The sequence below is a fragment of the Antedon bifida genome, chromosome 1, assembly GCF_963402885.1.
Source record: "Antedon bifida chromosome 1, ecAntBifi1.1, whole genome shotgun sequence".
In the NCBI taxonomy this organism is placed as follows: Eukaryota; Metazoa; Echinodermata; class Crinoidea; order Comatulida; family Antedonidae; genus Antedon; species Antedon bifida.
Window position 1 is genome coordinate 12,680,816 of NC_136226.1, and position 21,942 is coordinate 12,702,757.

The 21,942-nt window shown below is 30.7% G+C and overlaps 1 protein-coding gene across 3 annotated transcripts; it reads right to left on the reverse strand.

The window, feature by feature from the left end:
* Window positions 1-3,946: 3,946 nt before the first annotated feature.
* Window positions 3,947-21,498, reverse strand: LOC144842834 (uncharacterized). Of its 3 annotated transcripts, none has more exons than XM_078699386.1 (4): window positions 21,123-21,498; window positions 10,485-10,528; window positions 10,172-10,279; window positions 3,947-5,531 (listed from the first exon to the last, which is right to left on the reverse strand). In XM_078699386.1, exons 1-4 carry the CDS (start codon window positions 21,487-21,489, stop codon window positions 5,487-5,489), a joined length of 564 nt encoding a protein of 187 aa, XP_078555512.1. In that variant the 5' UTR covers window positions 21,490-21,498; the 3' UTR covers window positions 3,947-5,486. The 3 variants fall into 3 exon arrangements, with proteins under 3 accessions (XP_078555512.1, XP_078555521.1, XP_078555528.1); XM_078699395.1 differs by lacking the exon at window positions 21,123-21,498 and adding an exon at window positions 19,361-19,576; XM_078699402.1 differs by lacking the exon at window positions 21,123-21,498 and adding an exon at window positions 13,329-13,558.
* Window positions 21,499-21,942: the final 444 nt, after the last annotated feature.

Genomic DNA, 21,942 nt, shown 5'->3' on the forward strand with positions numbered 1-21,942 from the left:
GGATAAAAATAATAGATAGATATCGCAATTTATAATATCAATAAATAACAGATAAAGCTTAATCCAGTTCAGCCTGGACACAATCGTGTTTTACTGATACAATAACATGAGTTGATGTGACCCAAATTCAACAACGACACTCAGCTTATGTGTAATCTTCACCCGTGGCGATGATGTCAATCTGCCATGCAGTAGATATTTATAAAAAGCGCGCTCATTTGACGTTGGTCGCCTTCCTGCTGCAATGATGTAAACACCTATACCTCCAAACTGCCATGCCTCCAGCTAATTTCATCGCAGAGAATGGAAACAAATGTCAAAGCAATTTAATGTTTCTAATTTTCTTTTAAATCGACCGATAAAAACTATTCTAGAAACATGTTTCTTTAAATTGTCACTATATAATGTTTATGTAATATTTATTAATAAATTAATGTATTTATTTATCGCGCATGCTTTTATGTAGAACAAATATTTCTTTGATGAAAATTTGGACAAAAACGTTTTAAATAGACAGTTCCGACACAGTGATTTAGATTTTTTGTAGATCAAGGCACACATTTATTACGATAATGGAATATACGAAATAATAACACTACTCTTTGTTAGAGACCACTGTCTACTTATATTCAACAATAATAACTAGAGACACATGTTCAATAGAACATGTACCCAGTAATTTCTCATACTTTGACAAACTGTCAATATTCTATAAATGAGAGACCAAATTGGTAGAAAATCGGTTCAATAAATAGACTGTTTAGTGCACGGTCTTCTGAACAAATTTTGAGAAAATCAGAGTTTTTGTTTGCATTTAAAAATGTAAAGAAAGAACTGAAAGAAAACAAAACCCAGTCAGCTGAAATTGTGAAGGCTAGGAAGTTGTTTGGTCATAGAAAAAAGAGGCTGAAGTCTACCTTTGAGTGAAAGAAAAACTACCATCGAATACTTTCAAATGAGAGGGACATGATATGAAACTAACTGTTTCACTTGATTCTTTAGCTTATTATTTTATCGTGCATTATGTGGAGGATTAACTAATCTATATGACCGTCCTTTAACCTGTCGAACTTCAAATCACCTGAGGAGAGAAAAAAAGTGACATTGCAACACCTTGAATACCGCTTTAAAGATCATCTAAATAAATACAGTTTTATCAATATTCAAAAAGTGAAATAACCTGACCAAAACACTAAGTTCTAATCGATCATGAATCTCCATTTTTAGAACCGGAACATCACCACCTTGCATGCAATCAATAACTGTAGCATGTGTACTTGTTGTATGGCGTCACATGATCGTATATTAAACTGAAGCACACTCGGCACACCATAATCGCTCTTGTACTACCTTTTTACTATGAAGGAAAAAAACTGCTGCTGCTACGAAATATAATTTCAATATGCTATCGTATGTCATATACATGGTACAAATTTTTTTACGTCATGATACGTGAGCTAAACTGTGCGTATTTGTGAGAGGCGAAAACACGACCGCAAATGCACATCGTTGTCCGAGGAGGGACTATTTTGAATTGTGTAATGATAATTGGAAAAATTACTTTAATAAATATAGCGCCTAATATCAAAGATAACGCAGTGATAACGCACAAACACAATGAAAAGGTGATTCGTCTGAATATACCGTATTTTATATAGGCATAGGCCTTCTGGTTTACAACTTTTTAAATTAGGCCCTACTATAATTTTTTCTGAATGTGCAACGGTTTTATGTAATGTTTCATTGCAAACAACTATTTTTGTTAAAAGAACAAATAACGAACGATCTTAATTTGATTTTTTCGGTATGCAAACAATCATTTAGATGCTAATCAATCAATCAATCAAATACATTTTTATTCTAGTTTTTTCATTAGTTTATGTAAATAACACCAAAAGTTACGGAAGAACTTAGAAATTAGCAAAGCAGAGACCATTCAAAACGATAAAATAAAAAAGGTTAATAAGAAAAGAATAAATTACTTTAAAAAGATGATAACAGTGAAATGTAGCAGGCCTACATCATATAATTCGAGCGTAAAACTCATAGCATGAGCATTAATTACCGAGCTCTACAAAAAACCAATGAAATTATAGTAGTTTTATCCGTGTTCAAGCATGAAATAATGCATCATTTTACGAATGTTAACAGCGTAGTAAATTGTTTGATTACAAGGTCATTGCAAGGTAGAACAATATTATACAGATGCTGATTGCTGTTATCTGGCGCAATACGGCCTAAAACTCGCCAGTTTCTCTCACGAATTGTACACTACACTAAAACTACAATTTTCGCATAGCAAATATGAATATGCATGCGCACGAACACTTTTAAAACCATTTTCCTAATGAACAGGCTTTATACACCCTGCTGACAAACTTGATATTTAGGCCTACAAAGCTAATAATAATATTCTTGTACTTTCTATTGTATTCCAATGATTTTAGGACGGCTCAATTGAAAACTACAGTAAGACGACACCTGAAAAATGCTATAATATAATGTAATGTATCAGCAACTTAGAACGTAGAACAATTTAAAAAGTAAATGAGTGTAGGGGATTTTAATATAACCGACTAAAAGTGCAAATCACGATAGTGACGTCATAAATTATCTCAAATAAATCTCTCAACTTAATAAAGTGCGATGTTCTTTTTGTGACAACCACCACCACATTACAAAGTTTGTAAACTATGAAATAAAAATGTTGTTTAAACAAATATAAATGTGAATGCTCCACTAAACATAGGCCTATAAACAAAATTAAATGATTGAACCGGAGAATAAAATGAGTAATCAAACAATGCCACAGTTTGTATTCGGCTCATGAGGGAGAGTGCCAATCTGGTATTTGTTCGTTATTATTAGCGACCTCTCCTTACTGTTGATTTAAAATTCATTCTCAAAAACATGCGCAGAATGACTGTTGGATCAGGGAAGCTTCATGAAAACAAAAGGTCGCTATAAATACACCATCCCGCCACGATCATCTTTCCCTATCACGTCAGGAAAAGTGGCGACGCGCAATGAGAGATGCTAACAGAAACGACATGTGTCACAATGTTCGATTCGTGCTGTCGGGCGTAACTTTAATATACAATTACAATGGATAAAAGTCATAAATTCTCAACAGATATTCATCAAGCTTGTATTTATGAGCTATTAAACCGCTTACAATACTTCCTACTATATTGATTTATTTCACGGAAATGAATAAATCAATTATTTTCATATTGACATTGGAAGTGCAATTTTTTACAGGACTAAAGGTTATTATTTTTAAGTTAATGTATTAATTAGTAATGGAAGTAAAGTTTTTACTTTATGAATGATATATATCCAAACAGGTTTATGCAACTCCTAATTAATATTATATTTTATATGACGGTCGGATACTAATTGGTATTTTACGTTTTTGTAATACAGGGATAAATCATCTCACTCTCTCTCCACACACCCTTTTAATGTTGTATTGTAGACAACATTGTCCAAATATCGGCACTGGCTAATAGTTGCACTGTATGTATTATTAAATATTTCAGTTAATATACAGATTAAGATATGATAAACAGAAAGTATTGATCGGATTGTTAAAACATAATATATTACCCTCTGTTCGTTACGAAAGAATTTCTTATAGAGTGTTATCCCCTTAGTTGGGATGTTCCAGAGAAGAGGTTAGTTATTCGTCCAAATAGTATATATTATTTATAAAATGTCGTAAAAGCAATCGATGTTTCAGTCAGGTAACTTCTGACATTTTTTAAGTAGGTGCAATTTTTATTCTTATCGTTAAAATGACGTTGCTTTCGTACCACCACCAGACAATTTGATGATCCATAGGTATATAGGTACAGCTTAAATTAAACATTGCTATATAACAAGACATCGTCGACGACAAACATGGTATGCCATAACAGTTTAAAAAAAACCACACAAGATAATGTATGTGCACAATGTTTAATAAATAAGTTTACACAAGCGATTATGATGCCTGTGAAAGGCCTTTACTATTAAATAAATGTTATAATGATCTTAATTCCCAGACCACCATAATTTAGGCTACATATCTACTACAGAATTATCAACATTTAGGCCTATATTAATTATTTTTTATTTTCTTGAAACTACTATAATAATATCATACAATGAATAAAAAAACAGTTTAGACGTATTTCTATATAGATGTAAACTCACGGTATGCAATGTTACATTTCTTTCGTTGGAAATAGTAATTTTAGTATACTGTTTAAATAGACTTAGCAATGACTTGTAATGTTACTGTTTAAGTGGTATAACAATAATGTATTAATTTTAAAAATGAAAAATAGTTTAGATATACATTTGTATAAAGTCGATTGGAGAGTATGTCTAAAATTCTACAATACATTCTAATGCATGGGGTATAAATAATTACTATGTAATACTTAATTAACATATTTTACATTTCAACTTTTGAATTAATTTATTAAATCAAGTTTGTAGAAAAATTAAAATAAGTATTGTGTTTCTGAATTCTGAATTTGGATTTACTGAAAAAAAAAAGAAAAAAAATCATCCACTGACTACAATGCAATTCGGAATACAAATACCATGCACCTTTCTGTTTGCAGTCTAATGACAAATATTACAATAATTACTCTTATATTTTTTATACGAGTTTTTCTCTCTCATGAATTTTAAATGGCTCTCACTTTTCATGGCATTTTAAATTTTAAAAATATAAATAACTGTTTGAATATTCAATGATAACCGTTGTTGTTAACTAAATCTTCAACTCAGACATGTTCAAATCAATAATTAATCAGGTGCCGAATAATAAATTCTTATCAATGCTTCTTAACAACACAATTTCAATTACCCGGGCTGCTTCCCTACCATACCTATGGGGGCTGCATCTAGTTATTGAATTTACCAACGACTGCAATTAGCGTTATACGGAAACCCTTAACTGCCTTTTCACACATGTAATTTACTTACAAAATATCTTACACTTGATATTGTATGCACATCACAGAGTAAGTGTATAGTAACACATTGCCCCGAGTTATAAGTTAAATAATGTTGTTTTTCAATCCCCACTCCACGTCACTGGCGTGACACTACGCATTATCTATAATCGTTTAGAAAGCATTATTTACAATATTTGTAGTGCGCATGCTCTATGATCAATTTTACAGCATAAAACTAATTATTTAAAAAAACACGTGATTTTAATGATACGCCAGTTTAGTATGTGAACTAAGGACACCCACTATACAATAGTAATAATAGTTTAAATATGTTTAAATTTTAATAATAATAACAACAACTATTTTGTGCAATTTAACGTGAGTTATTGTGAAAATATACATTACATTTTTATGTTTCAAATTTACAATTTATAATGAGAAAACTGTTGATAAGCAAACCAATATGCGTATGTTGTTATTTTGTTTTCATGTGTGGAGCTAATTACAATCTGGAATCTGCATCTTTTATTCGGTTCATTTTCGCTCTGATCCAACATCTGCCAATCCAAGTTTAAAAACCTACAAATAAGAAAACCATGGTGTTAGGTAATAAATAAACTTTATTCGGTAAATTTTGTCACAACGCTGTACAAAAGGAAGAATGAATCAAAAATTATTTAAAAAAAACCGTATACTATGAACAAAAGGAATTAAACTTACAAACTGAATAAAAAGATAACACTTGTTTGTTGAACAGACAATAATATAAAGATAAATTACAATGATTGATTGGGACCAGTTTGAATATGAAATATATCAACAGATCAGACATAATTTCCAACAACACAGAATCAGTATCAGTTCTAGTATTAATAAAACATAGGAATTGGTGCTAAGCCGTAATTTGAATTGATCGATCATTGTAACGATAGTTATACGGACATAATATGAATAGTTTAATGATCAATATTGTCATGTTTCAGGAGAAACAATTTACCTTTAAGCTCTGTCTACACTATCACACTTTATGTGACAAGAAAAATATGATGTGCCCATAATGGACATGATGATTTCATATCACCACCATAATTGGGCATATCACTACCATATTTGGGCACATCACACTTTTTGTCAAACTAGTTTGATAGTGTAGACAGAGCAAATGGGAATCTATCGTCAACGAAATCGACAGCACGCTATTTGTTGACCGAAAAAGATTTAGTTGAAGATTTAGGTTCATAGCCTGGGTGCAGTACAAATTTAGCGGGAAAAAAGTATAGGAAAATTTTTTTGGAGTTTTTCTGATAGAGTATACCATATAGAATGTCAGAAAAAAAATCCCCATCCCAGGGTCTTGGGGAAAATTTTTTACGGCACTTTTAAATTTTGGCCTATATAACACACACAAATTCCTATTAAAATTTTTCCTATACTTTTTTCCCGCAAATGTGTATATTAACTGTTCTGCACCCAGGCTATCAACTTATATAGAAGGTTTGATTGTTTAGGGTTAAAGTTGATTATTTCGGAGTTAGATTGCATTGGTTATTCAGGAGTCCATTATTTTTGGCTCGATTGACTATGCATGGTTGATGTTGATTATTTAGGGGTATAGGTTGATAGTTACATTATCATGCAGCTGATTTCAAAGGCCCTTAAAAGTACATGGTAGTAGGTATTATTAAGAAAGCTTCGAAACCAGATTGAGACATTGTATTGGACGGATAATATCGGCGACGTATAATTATGATTATTAACAATTAATGGTCATATTAAATTGATCCAGTCTGTAAGATTTAACCGCATCACTAAAATGCTTTGTTAATTTTCATAAATTAATTCACCTAAATTTGATATAAAGTAATATCATCAAAGTGGAAGACAGGATATTTTAATGGTTTTTCGCCTCACTCTATTGGCTATTGTGTTTTACTGGTAATCAAATATTAAGATTTATTGATTCCTACTATAGACACAACACAAGGACGTAACGCAACGTAAATAATTTGACCAATCACAATCCATGGATTATTCGAACTAGCGCTTGTCATTGGTCAACTCGCTTGCGTTGCGTCTACGTCCTTGCGCTGCGTATCGTATAGTGGGAAGCTTTATTTATTACTTCCTTCAGACAAACAGCCTTCAGAAACCTCAATTCCTATCTAAAAAAAATATTTTAGCAACATCCAATAGTAAAATAAAACAATTAGGTCTATAGTGCTATTATTATATTATTAGAATAATAAATGTTTTTAATATTAATTAACCTCTGTTTTTTCTAACCACAATTATAGGAATAGGTATCCAGACGAATAGATAAATAAAATACAGCAATTTTGTGGTAGTATAGTAAGTGTAAAGAGTCAGTCATAAATGTTAATTATATAATAATAATTATAATATTATATAGTAACTTATTGTTAATCTTTATTTATTTTTCATATTAAAATTATATTAATAATTGCAGTGGTAACGTATTCTTAAACTGTAGATTTACAGCGGATGCTACTAACCGATATGAACATCTTGATTTACAATTCATCACTAAACTCAATTATTGGATGATATGAATCTCTTATTATAGAAACCAATCCCATCAATCGTATTATCGTACACTTTTTGAGAGTTGTGTTGTTTCCAGTTGATTTACTTTGCAATCAACATTTTTTTTATTGCATCCGTTGTGCTCTGTAATGTGAATGGGTATACTAAGCCAAACGTTTCTTTACGTTCGTCGGAGTTAGCAAAAGTGACCCACTTAAAAGAATTGTATTCAAGAAGAAAAACATAATATTCTAGACGGCGTGGGTGTGCGTGATAACTTTACAGTATACTAATTAAGTGCAAACTTAAAAGGGCATGCGTTTATGCCTGTTTTCTACAAGGCGAGTTTTTTTTTTCGCGCTGAATCTAAAGACTTAATGCGCGTGCGTACACAGTATACATATTTTTATCTACTTTGTGTATGACGTGAAAAAAAAAATGCTCGGGAATGTTCGATTCACGCGAATATATATTTGCTAATGGAAAACAAGATATACGTGTGATACTTGGTGAGTAAACCTACGTCATAAAAAAAATAATTTGTCTTCAGCTTCGAATGCCATCATTTAGAAATATAATCATAGGGACAACGAAGTACAATCGTCCAGATACCAGTGTCAATATGCGCTCGAATTAGTAACACACTATATAAGGACGATAATAAGATTATATTATTATGCCTACAATTTTCAGATAAAAAATCATATATTCTTATATAACATCAATTGAATTAAATTGTGTTCCATTTCATATTCATAGTATATAATAATCAGTTAAATAAATGTATTGGACTATGTACGGACAGTGTAACAATGTACCCGTTGACCATTTAACTGTCCCGTAAAGTTTTCTAGCTAAAACATATAGTCGTATATACCTTCACATACGAGCAGTATTTTTATGTGGCACCTTATGTTAACCATCGCAGTAATATATCAATATCTAATGCTAATGATAACGCCATTTAAGATGACTGTAAACACATTAAATAACTATTCAGGAAATGGGACACGACAAATCTAAGTCAATGATCATAGTGCCGGTTTTCCGTATTCCAGTGACACAATTTAACGTTAATTAACCACAAATCTAACACACCTTAGCTCTAATACGCAAGCTTTCTTACTTTTTTTTCATGTACGCCTGCAGAGTAAGTTTTACTTTCATCATCAACAACCAAATCCGAAATAAATAACGTGTTTAAGAACATAAAAAGCATTCATAGTTACTTAGAATTCAATAAATCAAATTTAATTAGCAATTAAGAAGCGTCTTGAAGAGCGCAAACACTTCGTAACTAGGCGTGACATTTTCAGTGATGTAATTCCGAAAGTCCAAGTGTAAATAATGTTCGGAAATTAGAAATTCATGACACGGATAGAAAATTAAGATTGGTTAAAATAAATGATACTCTGATGAAAAACGTGATCATTTTTAGAGAAATATAATTATAAGTTAGGAAAGAAACAAGATTTTACATTATACAGTATTCTTACGTAAACGATTTAAAACAAGTTGAATTGACTATTTTAAATCAAAATGTACATTTCACACATTCTCATATTCTAGGTATACTATTAAATTTTATTGAAAATATAATTAAGATGAATTTTGCTGTGATGTGCGTGCTAAATTGAAGTGAATTAATACCATTAGCCTTTTACTCATATTCTGCTAATATTTATGCTAAAATGGCTATGGTTTAAACGATGGATTACATTCAATTGATATAGAAGGTTTTTTTTGCTGTTGCTCTTGTATGAAACTTTGTCCTAAGGCTTTTGAATTATAAAATGGTTTTAATATATTGAAATCTGACTAAAGAAACAAATGCAGTTCACAGTTATGGAAACCAATGTGGTTGACCATGGTGGATAAACTGAACATTCACCCGTGTCGTAGCCCATGTCATAAAGATATGACCAGCTTTGTGTGTAACTCGCCTCCTACATCCAACTCGGTTGATCTTCCTCTGTTCTTTTATTAACCTATGCTACCAATACTGATACCAAACAATTTAGTCAGGGCAAACATTATTAGAAACGTTACGGTTCCGAAAGTATTCAAAAAATGCATTTAACTAAAGTAGGACCGCAAAATTTTTATCGATACGTTAAACAAGATTAATTCTCACCTTTTCCACAAGAATGCGAAAGATAAGTATTGGGGAATTAAACAGTCACAAAAATGCACAAAATGATAAATGAACTTTCCTTGAGGTACAACCAGATTTACATTGACGTAGTAGTAGACATTGCTCAAGAGATCTAATAAACGATCGGGGACTGTTTAACGATGACAATAATAGCTGATATAATATATAATAATAGCAAAGTACGGTACCTATCTTATTTGTACTATAACTTACCAAAGCGTCACAAATTAATTCAGGTTGTTGCAACTTTTAAAGAAGTGTTTTTTCCCAAATTAAACGGTTGATATCTGATTTTAGGATTTTTTGTTCATTAAAAAGGTTTATGTTAATGCTAAAAATGTGCAATGATTATCATTCTAGGTAAAGTAGCACTCTATCGCTATAAACTGATAGGTTTTGGAATTGTGTGAAAATACGGTACCGATTTCAATAGTTCCTGAAACAGATACAAGATACAAAACCAATACCAAAAGATTTATATAAGAAATAGGCCTATGAAAACGTAATTTTTATTTTTTACCAATGTTATGATGTCTTGCCAGTTAGTTGAGAGTAGTTGAAATGCTTCTTCCATTCGACACATACCATCGTCTGGTTTTATACCAGGTACAAAATCTTCAAGTACCTCCTAAAACAAATGTGATTAACGGTTTAACCATTTTTCGAATTATAACCAATATAATGATGATGTGTGTCAAAGTCTAAAGACCCATTTACACTAGGACGATAACGATAAAAAAAATTAACATACATTTTTCTTACATAAAACAAAGAAATTTGTTTTCAATAGAACTATAGGATAACCATTTATGTTGTTAAAAATATAAACTTACTGGGAGTGTTTCTTGGTAACCGCCGTCATATACCCTTTTTCCGACTGCAAAAAAAAGAAAAGAAAATGCATCATTAGTACGATAAAACAACATAATATCAGAAATGTCAGATCAACTCAAACCTTGAAATAAAAAACAGACGAGAGATGTACTTGATAATAATTTAATTGTGAAAATATTTTCTCCCCACAATTTCAAATATTATATAGCCTACTGTATAGTTAAATTGTTCCTAAAATAATTATAAAACACTAGCACTCAAAAAGAAATATTACTTGTTAAAATATAGTTTTTATAAATTGAATACATGATATATGTAAAATACGTAGTATAGACAATTTAAATTGTTGTAGAGATTGCTAAGTAACAGCAGTAATAAGTATAGTGAGTTAATAATCAGAAGTGTTTATGGAAATATACGAGATAAGCGATAAATTTTATAGATATTAAAGCAGACACTAAACATACTGAATGGAAGTTCATTACAATTTGAAATTGAAACTTAAAGAATGACTGTACATTGCAGGTGATCTTTTATTAACCTGTCCTATTTCAATACGTAATTGCTCAGTAATTAATCTTGTTGCTAAGTTGATAGACTCAAATTATTTTGTAGATTTTGTATTTTGTAGTATTTATAGTTAATAGTTAGTTATAATTTATATATCGATCCTATTGATATTTTAGTATATCGTTTTTGTTTGTGAAGAAAATTGTCGACTACATATCCTTATATTTTATGTTTGAATCAGCCGTGGCTGGAATACTCCAAAATACTATACTAAATAACTAGCATAGCACCTTGTCAAACTAGGTACAGTAGTAGAAATGGGAGTGGACAGATGTAAGCATTTCTAGTGATGTAAAACACTTCAGGAATTAGATAAATAATTTAAATATTATGTAAAATAATTAAAATAAAGGACATTTAAGGTATAGCTCTTGGCTAATAGTTTTCCTGTGAACAAAATATTTAACAAATATATGTATATATAGTAAGAGTAAAAATAAGTAAAATGAGTCAGTGAGTGAAACCAAGTGACTAAATTACATTAAAATGAATATTTAATAACATTTCGTACTGCTTACGTAATTGGCACGCATAACCAATGCACTTTTAGAAAATTAATAAGATCACGAAACGTTGTTTTTAATAGTTTTAGTGTACACAATTTTGCTGTGAAACATGAAATCAAACATGCTTAACAGTTTATATTTATGAAATAAATTACTTAAAGCACAAATTTAGCATACAACATAGGCCTATTGTTTGTTTATTTGTATATCGTGTACAATATTTAGAATATACTATTTCTTTTCCAATTTTGTTCTCTGAGATGCCTACGTAAATTATGATAACGAAAAAGTCAACTGTGTCTAATTTCTATCAAACTTGAACATAAAACTTTATCAGGGAAAATACGATGGCGTTCGTGTAATAAAAGTTTCGGACAATCGGATCGCCCACGCTGATGATAGACAAGTAGGCCTAACATCAATACAATAAACGCAATATTAAATAAAAATGATATTGATTAAGTACGTGTTTGGCAATGAGATGAGAATTCAATCAATCATTTACCCATTGCTAATTATTGCAGGGCGTGTGGTTGTGATGGTAGCCGTGTCTAATAAATGATAACATATTGATAATTCAACCAATTAACATGATATCGTATTGTCCAAAACATTGTAATAACACTTTATTTCAATATTCAAACATATTAGATGTACTTTATTTACCATCTTTGTTTGAAGAATTGATCAGGTTAAAGATTTATTCTTGACAACCGTAACAAAAGCCATGATATTCTCTATTATTCATGTTGGTTTGCATAAATTAAAGATTTGAATTAATAAAGTACAATAGAAATAATATTGCTTTTTTAGGTCCTCGTTTCAATTTAGATATAAATATTAAAAATGTATCTTCCATTAAATATACATACATTACACATAATTTTGCCGAGCAGTGCACGTTTTGTATGTGTATTATTGCCTAAACAATTTAAGTAGCTTCTGATTCTTCCATTTTGGTGCAAACTTCATATTTTTTTTTGCATACAGCTTATCAACCTTGTACTGTGTAGCTTAATATCCCTTTTCATCGTATTAAATAGGGGCCTAAAATATTGTATCTATGAATAAGTACTGTAGTAGGCTAATCAGCCAATAAGAATAGAACAAAAGATGGAATAATGACGTATATCTAATGTTACATTATATTAAACTATGGAGGAACCACGATTAAACTAATTGTAGTTGAAATAATCCAATTTTAGGTGGAGAAGACTGGTACACTCTCCCCTGAGAGAACAAAGTGCAGTAGGCCTACTAAGACGTGAATTGCACGTCATACGAGATATATTTTATATCGAGTCTTCCAGTGTGTGGCCTCGTAATAGACCGTGACACTGTGTTCCTTACTTTTTAATGAAGTTAATTGCCATTCTGATGACAATACAAGGTCAATGAAATTAAAAGCATAATTCAATCCAATCTAATAGGACCTAATTAAAACACCACTGTAAATATCACACTATATTTAAGCCTATGAGTTAAAATAACAATGCTGACGTTATTGCCTTAAATATGCCTACGCGTTACAATACAATAAGTTTTTACCGATATTGCATTTTGTTAAATAATGTTTTAAATAGATTTTGTGTGTTTCTTCAGTTCCAACGGACCAATTTCATAACACAAAATTTTCGTTACCAGGCCAACTTTAAAAAATGGTAAGAAGCTTTCTCTGTTAAATTAATAACTAAAACGAGTTATGAAACGGCTAATAATCGAACCAATATTGGAAACAAAGTTATAATTATATATTACGGTACTTACATATTGGCTTCCTTGCGGCTGACGTCGTTGATATGAAACATACTGCGAGAAACAATGAAAGACAAAGCCAACTAAAGGCTTGTCTATTTACATTTAATGAAATCGACATAATACTCTTTCGAAATTTATTAAATTGTTTTAGAGATACCTGTTTATAAAAATGGTATATAAAAGCTAGAGAAACCTGTTGATAGTGATAATATTATAGATATGGTAGTTAAGCAAGCTTCGAGTTGAATTTATAGACAGACGGAAACGGAACTGAATATATATTGACATTTAACACTGAAGATGCTATTGGTTATAATTTGGTAACTATTGGCGCGTTCTGGTCCAGTGACTTTTATGTAATCTGCGTCATGCACCACTTTACGCAAAATTCTCACTCGTTCACTGTTGCCGTGAAACGGAGGTGTAGGTTGAATCAATAATAATTATGCAAACTAGTTTTCTTCGTATCTTATAAAAAGTGAATTGAAATTTAACTTAAACAAATAGTATATTCATTGATGGTCATGGTGACATTGTAATTTACGTATCGTATTATTTTAAAGTCAAGATTTTTGTGAAATGAAATATGTGAAGTCATCACTTTTAGCCAAAGAAAACTGTCTGAAATCGATTCTTAAAACAATTTAATTTTACGAAATATGATTTACATAGGCCAACAAACAATAACAAATATTATAGTACAGTTATTAAATGTACCGTAATTGTCTGAACGACAAATCAAATATATTATTTATTAGTTCATGTTTATATTATAAATGTATATCATTACATAAGAGCCAGCTTAATTATTCACGTGTTGAGTAAATATTATTTTAGAACAACCGTATTGGTTGATACGAAGACAATGTCTTATATTGAAATGGATTATTTCTATGAATAAATAAAAGAATGGATATGTTAATGTTTGACAAATCAAGGAAATAGAAAACATTGTATTAGTAATTTTTGTATATGCTTTGTTCAGAGGAGCAAAATCTCATTGGATCTGAAGCAGATTCGGTATTTCGATTATCAAACGCCATGACGTAAGGTTGTCGCGCCTAAAAGGGGAACTGCTGTTATAGAGTTATAGAGTAGTGTTTGAAATATGACGTCATATGTTAATTATGAAAATTAATTTTATTTAATTTAAATTGGATTTCCCTCTGGATTTTAGTCTCTTGAAATTCCGATTTTTCTATATCGTATGTATTTAATAGTTTGTAAAGATGATGAAAAGAATTAAATTATTTAAATCAAAATGAAAAAAATATAATAATTGGGCTACATTTTCTTTACTGTAAGTAATCTATTTCGTGCATTTAAAAAAATAGAAAGTATATTCATCATTAATAGTTTCTGACGAATGGAGTAAATAAGCAATGCACTTTTTATATTAACGCGACACTGATGGTATCTTATACGAGCAGACCGACCCAATTAGGATTCTGCCTTTAGACTGGTATATTCATTCCATAATTGGTGATTTAAATTGACGCAATCCCACGTATAAAATTAAAACTGATGTACATGATCGTGTAGAGGATGTCGGATAACCTTACATAAAACGTTAATATTAATGAACGAGATAGTACTTGACCATTTATTAGGTACTATCTGTGATAGCTTTAGGTGGATACATGCATATAACGTGTTGTACAAGAGGAAATAAAGTATTTATTTACTTATATTAATCTGTATTGATGAGGAAGGAATTTGCCAAATTATCCTTTAACAAATGTGAAGAGATGGCAATGACATTGACTCGGTGGAAATTAACATTCAATTACGAAATATTGTTTCAATGAACAGGAAAATCAGTATAAAATACATATATAATTGCCATCATTGAAATGGAACTTAGCTTAGTTAAATAATATTTAATAATATAATAATATTTTTTTTATTCGTCTGTCATGACAAGATTGGGCCATATATGAATTGAAATGGAACTTAATTTTGTCACGTTAATATCTTAAAGTCAGTGGGTAAGATACAAACAAAAGGAGATGAGACGATTTTTCATTTCTATTAGTATTACCATTACATTTGTGGGCGTTTTCACAGCCCTCAATTATGCACAAGGTTGAAAATGAATGTGCGAAAAATCGATCATTACCGATTGCGTCCATAAAATCGATTTGTACGGTTGTCAATACAATATTGAATACTATAACCGATAAAATTATATGGCAAAATATATTAAATAGATTAGTGGTGCAAATTCACAATTCACAACAAAAAAAACCCATCACAGTATTAAAGTTGTACTATTCTGGTAATTGTTAACATGGTTATTCTTTTTCACTTTCTGTGAAGTGTTAATTTGAAGAAGCAGTAATAATCTGAAAATCAGATTAAGTACCATATCAAAATATTTATGTATCTGTGATAATTAAATATTAGAATGTTCAATAATGAGATCTTGATATTGACATTGCTATCAAATATTGTGATTTATAGACTACGTGGACTGAAAATATTAGCGCCTACGATCTTTGTTTTGTTTGACTGTAAGCGCGCAATACATGGCGCTGTTTAAGCTTGGTTCTTCCCACTTGTACACAACGCAATGGATCATCTGGATGTCACTGTTGTGATTGATCAACTTACTTGCGTTACGCCTACGCTCTTGTGTTGCGTCAAAGTGGGTACCAAACTTTACGTGGGTGCTTTTTAGTCCTAAAGTGTGATATGGATTACTTTCAAACATACATACATACATTATAAATACATATTTATTCAGATAACATCACTTAAACGAACATAGAAATGGTTATAGCAGATATACAATTCTTATTTCAGAAAATGGAGAACCGTAACAACTGAAAACACGTTGGCAATTTATAAATCTATGCTATTTTATGGGTTGTACCCTACTATTTTTAAAAATCTTTCTTTAAGTCTCTTCCTTTAGATATACGTCAAATTTCACGTTACTCTTCCTCAAATATGCTCTTTAGATGGCCAATTTATTCAAATCAAATTTTTATATATAAATTGTATTATCTACTTAATAATATAGAGTTTCGTTATTGTTCTGAGGTTCTCTAATTATCAGCGTCAGCTAAAAGGACCACCTTCATAAAATAGTGTAATGAAATAAATAAAATCAGAAGAGAGTGCAGTTTTAAAACGCGTTAAAATACTTTGTAAAACCTTGAATCCTACATACGCATCAAATTGAGATAAATATCAGAAATGCACCTGCAGGGAGAGATTTATTTCAACAGAGTTCAACGAGATAGTTATAATCCGTTAAATAAACCCCCTATGTTGAAGGCTACCCACCTAAATATTAAAGCACCGTGTCCATTTATGATAATATAATCGAGATTAATCTACAGAAAAACAGTATTGTCTATCTACTGCACTTGAGCAATATAATCGTTTCACATAGCTCTAACTTTCGAAAATGTGTTATTAAGCTACTGTGAGGAATATCGCCCGATTGTTGGTGTCACACACCAATCGCATTTTGCACGGCTGGCGGCTCAAACATTTCACCCTTTTCTAAATCATCGCCAGCCGCAACGCACACTTGTGCTCAGGTTTAATTCTTTTTTTCACTTTCTAAGTTATACCCGACAATAGTTTTTCGTCACAAATTTTACTTTAACACCTACTGTTCGCCGTAAGGTATAGTAGGGTATTAAAGTATCTTATACATTATATTCTGACTGATTGACCACCATTATGGCTACGCCCAAGGCAGAATCATGGCTGCCAAAAATAAGTGGGGCAATTATAGGTCATTGTTTTGTCAGCGGTTTGGCGCACTCATTTGCCCTCAAACACGGGCTAGGGGCGAGCAATAAGTATTTACACATTTAAGGGTTTATGATTCTAGGCGTATCCTTCACATTTTAACTACTACACTATTGTTATTTTCGGAATTGTAAAGATTTAATTCAATACTTATATAATAATAAATTCAAGAGATTTAACTAACACTACTGAAATCCACAATATTTTGTAAATCTAAGCATAGTACAGATTGAAATAAAAGGCATTGTAATTAATCATTGACTCCAAAAAATTAAACCGGAACATTTGAATAGGCTACTGTAAATAACCCAGATGTTAATATGATAGAATAAACTAAATTGCAAAATAAGTCATAGATAGTGGCCATATTCTGTGTTGTGAAACCTTTGGAGACATAAACTTCAAATGAAGTGCAATTTTGTCGAAAATGTAAAATTCCATTACCAAAAAATATACCAAACAAAATTCTAGTCTACAAACGTAGACAGATACATGCTTTTGGTTTCACATTAAGTGTCAATCAAGATATATTTTGGTTCGCATTTTATAGGTTAGGATGAAAGTCTGCACCGATTTTGTTACGAAATATGGACTATCAGGAGTGTATTACAGTACTGTACTTGCTTTATATTTTCAGATGACAGTATCTTGCTTTGTAAAGGTATAGGAGCCAAATTAGGCAATGAAAAAATATATAAAATTGTAGACCAAAGCATGCAGAAACTTGAAATGATGAATTAACACATTTTGATTGTTTTTCATCATCATTGTCATTTCAATTTATTTTCTTTTCTAGAAGTACATTCACTAAAGAAGAATAAATAAAGAGTTATATATTATTTGACAGCTGCACAAAAGTCAAAGCTAGATGTGTAAACTTTGTTTGGAAAAATCTTACAAAAGTATTTTAAAGTAACCAAAACACGATTCTAAGCTTCGAAAATTTTAATTAATTATTAAAATAATTAATTTACTGATAAAACTTTCTGAAGTTGAAATTTTGTTAATATTTTACTAGTATTACTTTTCTGCTGTTTCTGTAAATCGTAAATGTACACATACTAATTATATTATTGTATGGATGATAAAGACAGTTCTAAAGTTGCAGAATCAAAATATCCATCTATTTAGAGAATTCATCAATAGTAAAACAAACATAGCTACATTTAGGTTGCACAAAGACGTATAGTCGATTATGCTTTGACAGTATTGATTTTGTAATTGAACGCCGTAAAGCATGATTTTGGAAGTCAAAAAGAAGATTAAAAGAAGAATGGGTTTAGATATCAGACATTCCAAATGTATTACGTGACAGATGAAAATGTATAAATTGATAAAAACACAGGAAGTGAGAATATCTATTTAAACAAAATAATGTTAGTGATTGATGGTATCTAAATTAATCTTTGATCATAAGAGGCAATAGCCTTAACGTTACGTATTTCTAGTTTATATTTACAGCACCATCTAATTCAAGAACCCATTCAATCAGAAACCTCATGCAGAGTGTATTTATTCCTTAACCTATTAATTATTAATGAATAATAAAGATATATGTAAAGGTGATACCTCAATTTTGTCGGGGCTTATATTTGCCATAAATGTAGTAAAATAACCAACTCTGGGTGCCTAATTGATTTGTACATTCTTTTCATCAATAATAATACTAGATTTTTTACTAATACTTTATTTAATTCTATGCAATGTTCTATGCAACTTCTACCGCACCCTCTATCATCTTTCCTTGTTTTTGACCAACAGCGGGCGTAAGGTATACTATTAACTCAAACATAAGGTACGATTTTTAAGTAGTATTTCGTAGTAGTATAATCGGAATCCTGCTTAAAATTGTCACTAGTAACTAGACTCATAGTCATATAGTCATAGAAGCGAGTGGAATTTGCGTTTACTATTCCTTGACGAGACGATTGTAAAAATTATAAATTTTAAAGAATACATAATACAAACAATGTAGGCCTAGGCCTATATCTATAGGCCTAAAGTAAAGAGAACATTATTTTCTATTTAAAAAGAAACTAATAATGCTATTTAAAAATACTACTTAACAAAGTTTAGCAACATTTTTTAGGTTATCGTTATTTTTTTTATTTTTCCAAAAAAAAAAACAAAAAAATCATCAACAAAAAATAACAGATAATAGCCCGTCGAAAAACAATGAACTGTGAGAAAATCACACTTACTAGCCACTAACGTGGCAACACAGTTATTAAATGCAATGCTCTTGCTTTTTCTGGACATATTTGTTGTCTTACCTTCAACGCCTGGTGCAATGTCATTTCGTAGCGAACGCATGGCTGGTAAAGGATAATGTTTACTACAAACCATTCTTCCATTTGTTACCTTGCACGCCTGTCTTTTGTTAAGCTTACTAGCTTCACTACATTCTCCTTGGTATGATAGCAATACTACATAAACGATTAGTCCTATAATACGGTTGGTATTCATGATTTTTATGTTAGCTAATCGGCTACTACAAATACGAATGAAAGCAGAATCTTCTCCAAGTTTTTAAATACATAGGTGGTACATAATAAGTTGTATAAAACTTATTACATAAGCAATTATATGATTACGGTATGTCAATTAATAATGAGACAAAATAGATTATAATGAATTAATTTGTATTATCTATATAAATGTATATTTATATTAGTAAATAGATATTTAATTGAATTAATAGATACATATTCTCTGGAGAACGGTACTAATTACGAAATATGTTTTGTGTTTATTCGATCTAACGAGAGGATGTGACGTTTACACCCATATTTCCAAATAGGTATCATTTCGTACAAATATTTATAATAAGTCTTCAAAGCAATTATTATTATATGGACGTCAGATTATACTGGATGAATCGTGTCTGGGTCTGTGTTTATAATCAAGGGAATATGCATAATGTTCCACCATCGTGGTCGATAGTTCTACAATCTTATAAACAGCAAAAGCTAAAACGCTAAAGTTCATCTCTTTGTGGTCCGAAGAGGGCGGTATTTACTTACTGTAAATTATGGATAGATGTTTACCTCTACAATTATTTAACTATGGGAGTAGGTTGATTGAACAGTTAATTATTAGAATCATTTAGTTGTATTTTCGACATTGTGTTTGTTGACTTTTTTAGGTACAAGAACAGTATTTACAGTTCGTTCCTAATATATTTAACTTAATTCGAATGATATACCAGTATAACATCCCACGAACACTGTTAGTAAAGTGGAATTAACCATAGTGGAATAGTTTACTTCCATGATCAGAACAAAGGTAACAATCATGGTATGTCATTTGAAAGAAAAAATAAATTAAAAAAAACGCTGTTCTTGTCAATTCTATTTTATGTACCTAGTTGTACTCTCCAACATTTTAGGTTCCAGACGCCGATTCGACTTAAAATTGATATAAATATTTTGGCCCATATGGCGTTTCATACGTACAATACTTTATCTTACTTCTACGAAGAAAACCGAAACGCCGACTGCTGGGCAACAACATAAAAAAGACATTAAAGATGTATTGTCCCCCTAAAAAAATAATTCTTAACAACATTTTTGTTGAATATGCCATTTTAATTTAACATAATAGTTATCCACTTTGACCAAAAAATGGATCGAAAAAAAATGTATTTACCTAAAAAAACTGTAATTTATAGCAAAAAATGGTCAAATTGGCTGCCAGCCAATGGGTTTTTGGTTGAATTTAACCATTTACTTTGTCATTTTATAAGTGAAAACTTACTTTTTTTCGTTTTTCTTTCTACAGAAGTGATTAACTTTATTAAAACTACAAAATAACATATTAAAAGTCTGATTTAATTAATCTTCATTTAATGCATCTTTAACTATACTTCGGGCAAGTATACAGTAGTTGTATAGAGATAATTGTTCGGTTAACTACTAAAAATAATGATCGGTAATTATAATCCTTCACCACATTCAAGGCTAAACTAAGACGTAACTACGTTTACTTTATCAAAAACACATAATGTAATCAATAATTGTAACATGATAAACTTACGTGTATTGGAGTTTGATAAGTACCCCATTCCAATGGGCGGGGTAAACGGTGTTGGACTTAGATTCAATTGATGATGATCACGGTGATAGTAGCCAGAGTCTTGAAAACGATCATCTTGATTCTCCAAATATATTCGGTTATCAACTGAATAGGGCCGCTGTGGTGGTAGACGGTACAATCCACTCAGCGAGTTACTGACAACATCATGTCTTTTTCCAACACGAATTGGAAACTTTGGTACACTGCGTTTTTTAATATATTGTTCTGCATTTTGCTGCCCTAATATAAAGCATCTTGATGGTGCTAGTAACACGTATAAAACTAAGCACAATAAGTATATGCATCGTTTGGACACGTTGGCGGTCATTTTGATGTTTTTCATTTTGTAACTGAAGCGAATATGTATGTTGAATTAATATCTGGATGATCTTTTATAGTTAAAATTTTAATTAAAAACTTGATGTTAATTTTGTCAAATTTGAATTATTTCATTTTGTTAAAAGCATTATCCGGAAACACTTGCATCAAGGGACATCTTACATACAACTTATGTTATTGTAAAATAACTCTGCTTCAATAAGTTCCATATTAATTTATGTTTCTTGTTTATATAAAATACCGCATGCGTTGTAAAAAAGTTATGACCATATTAGGATGATTGATTATGATTGTAATTACTATACCAGTAGCTTAGTCATAACCTAGAAATATTATTAATTATATATAATTATTAGGCTATAAGTAAATTTATAGGTCAAATGTTACGAATTATTTGCATACGTTCATTGACTTTCAAACGTACTTTTTTGCATTCAAACGT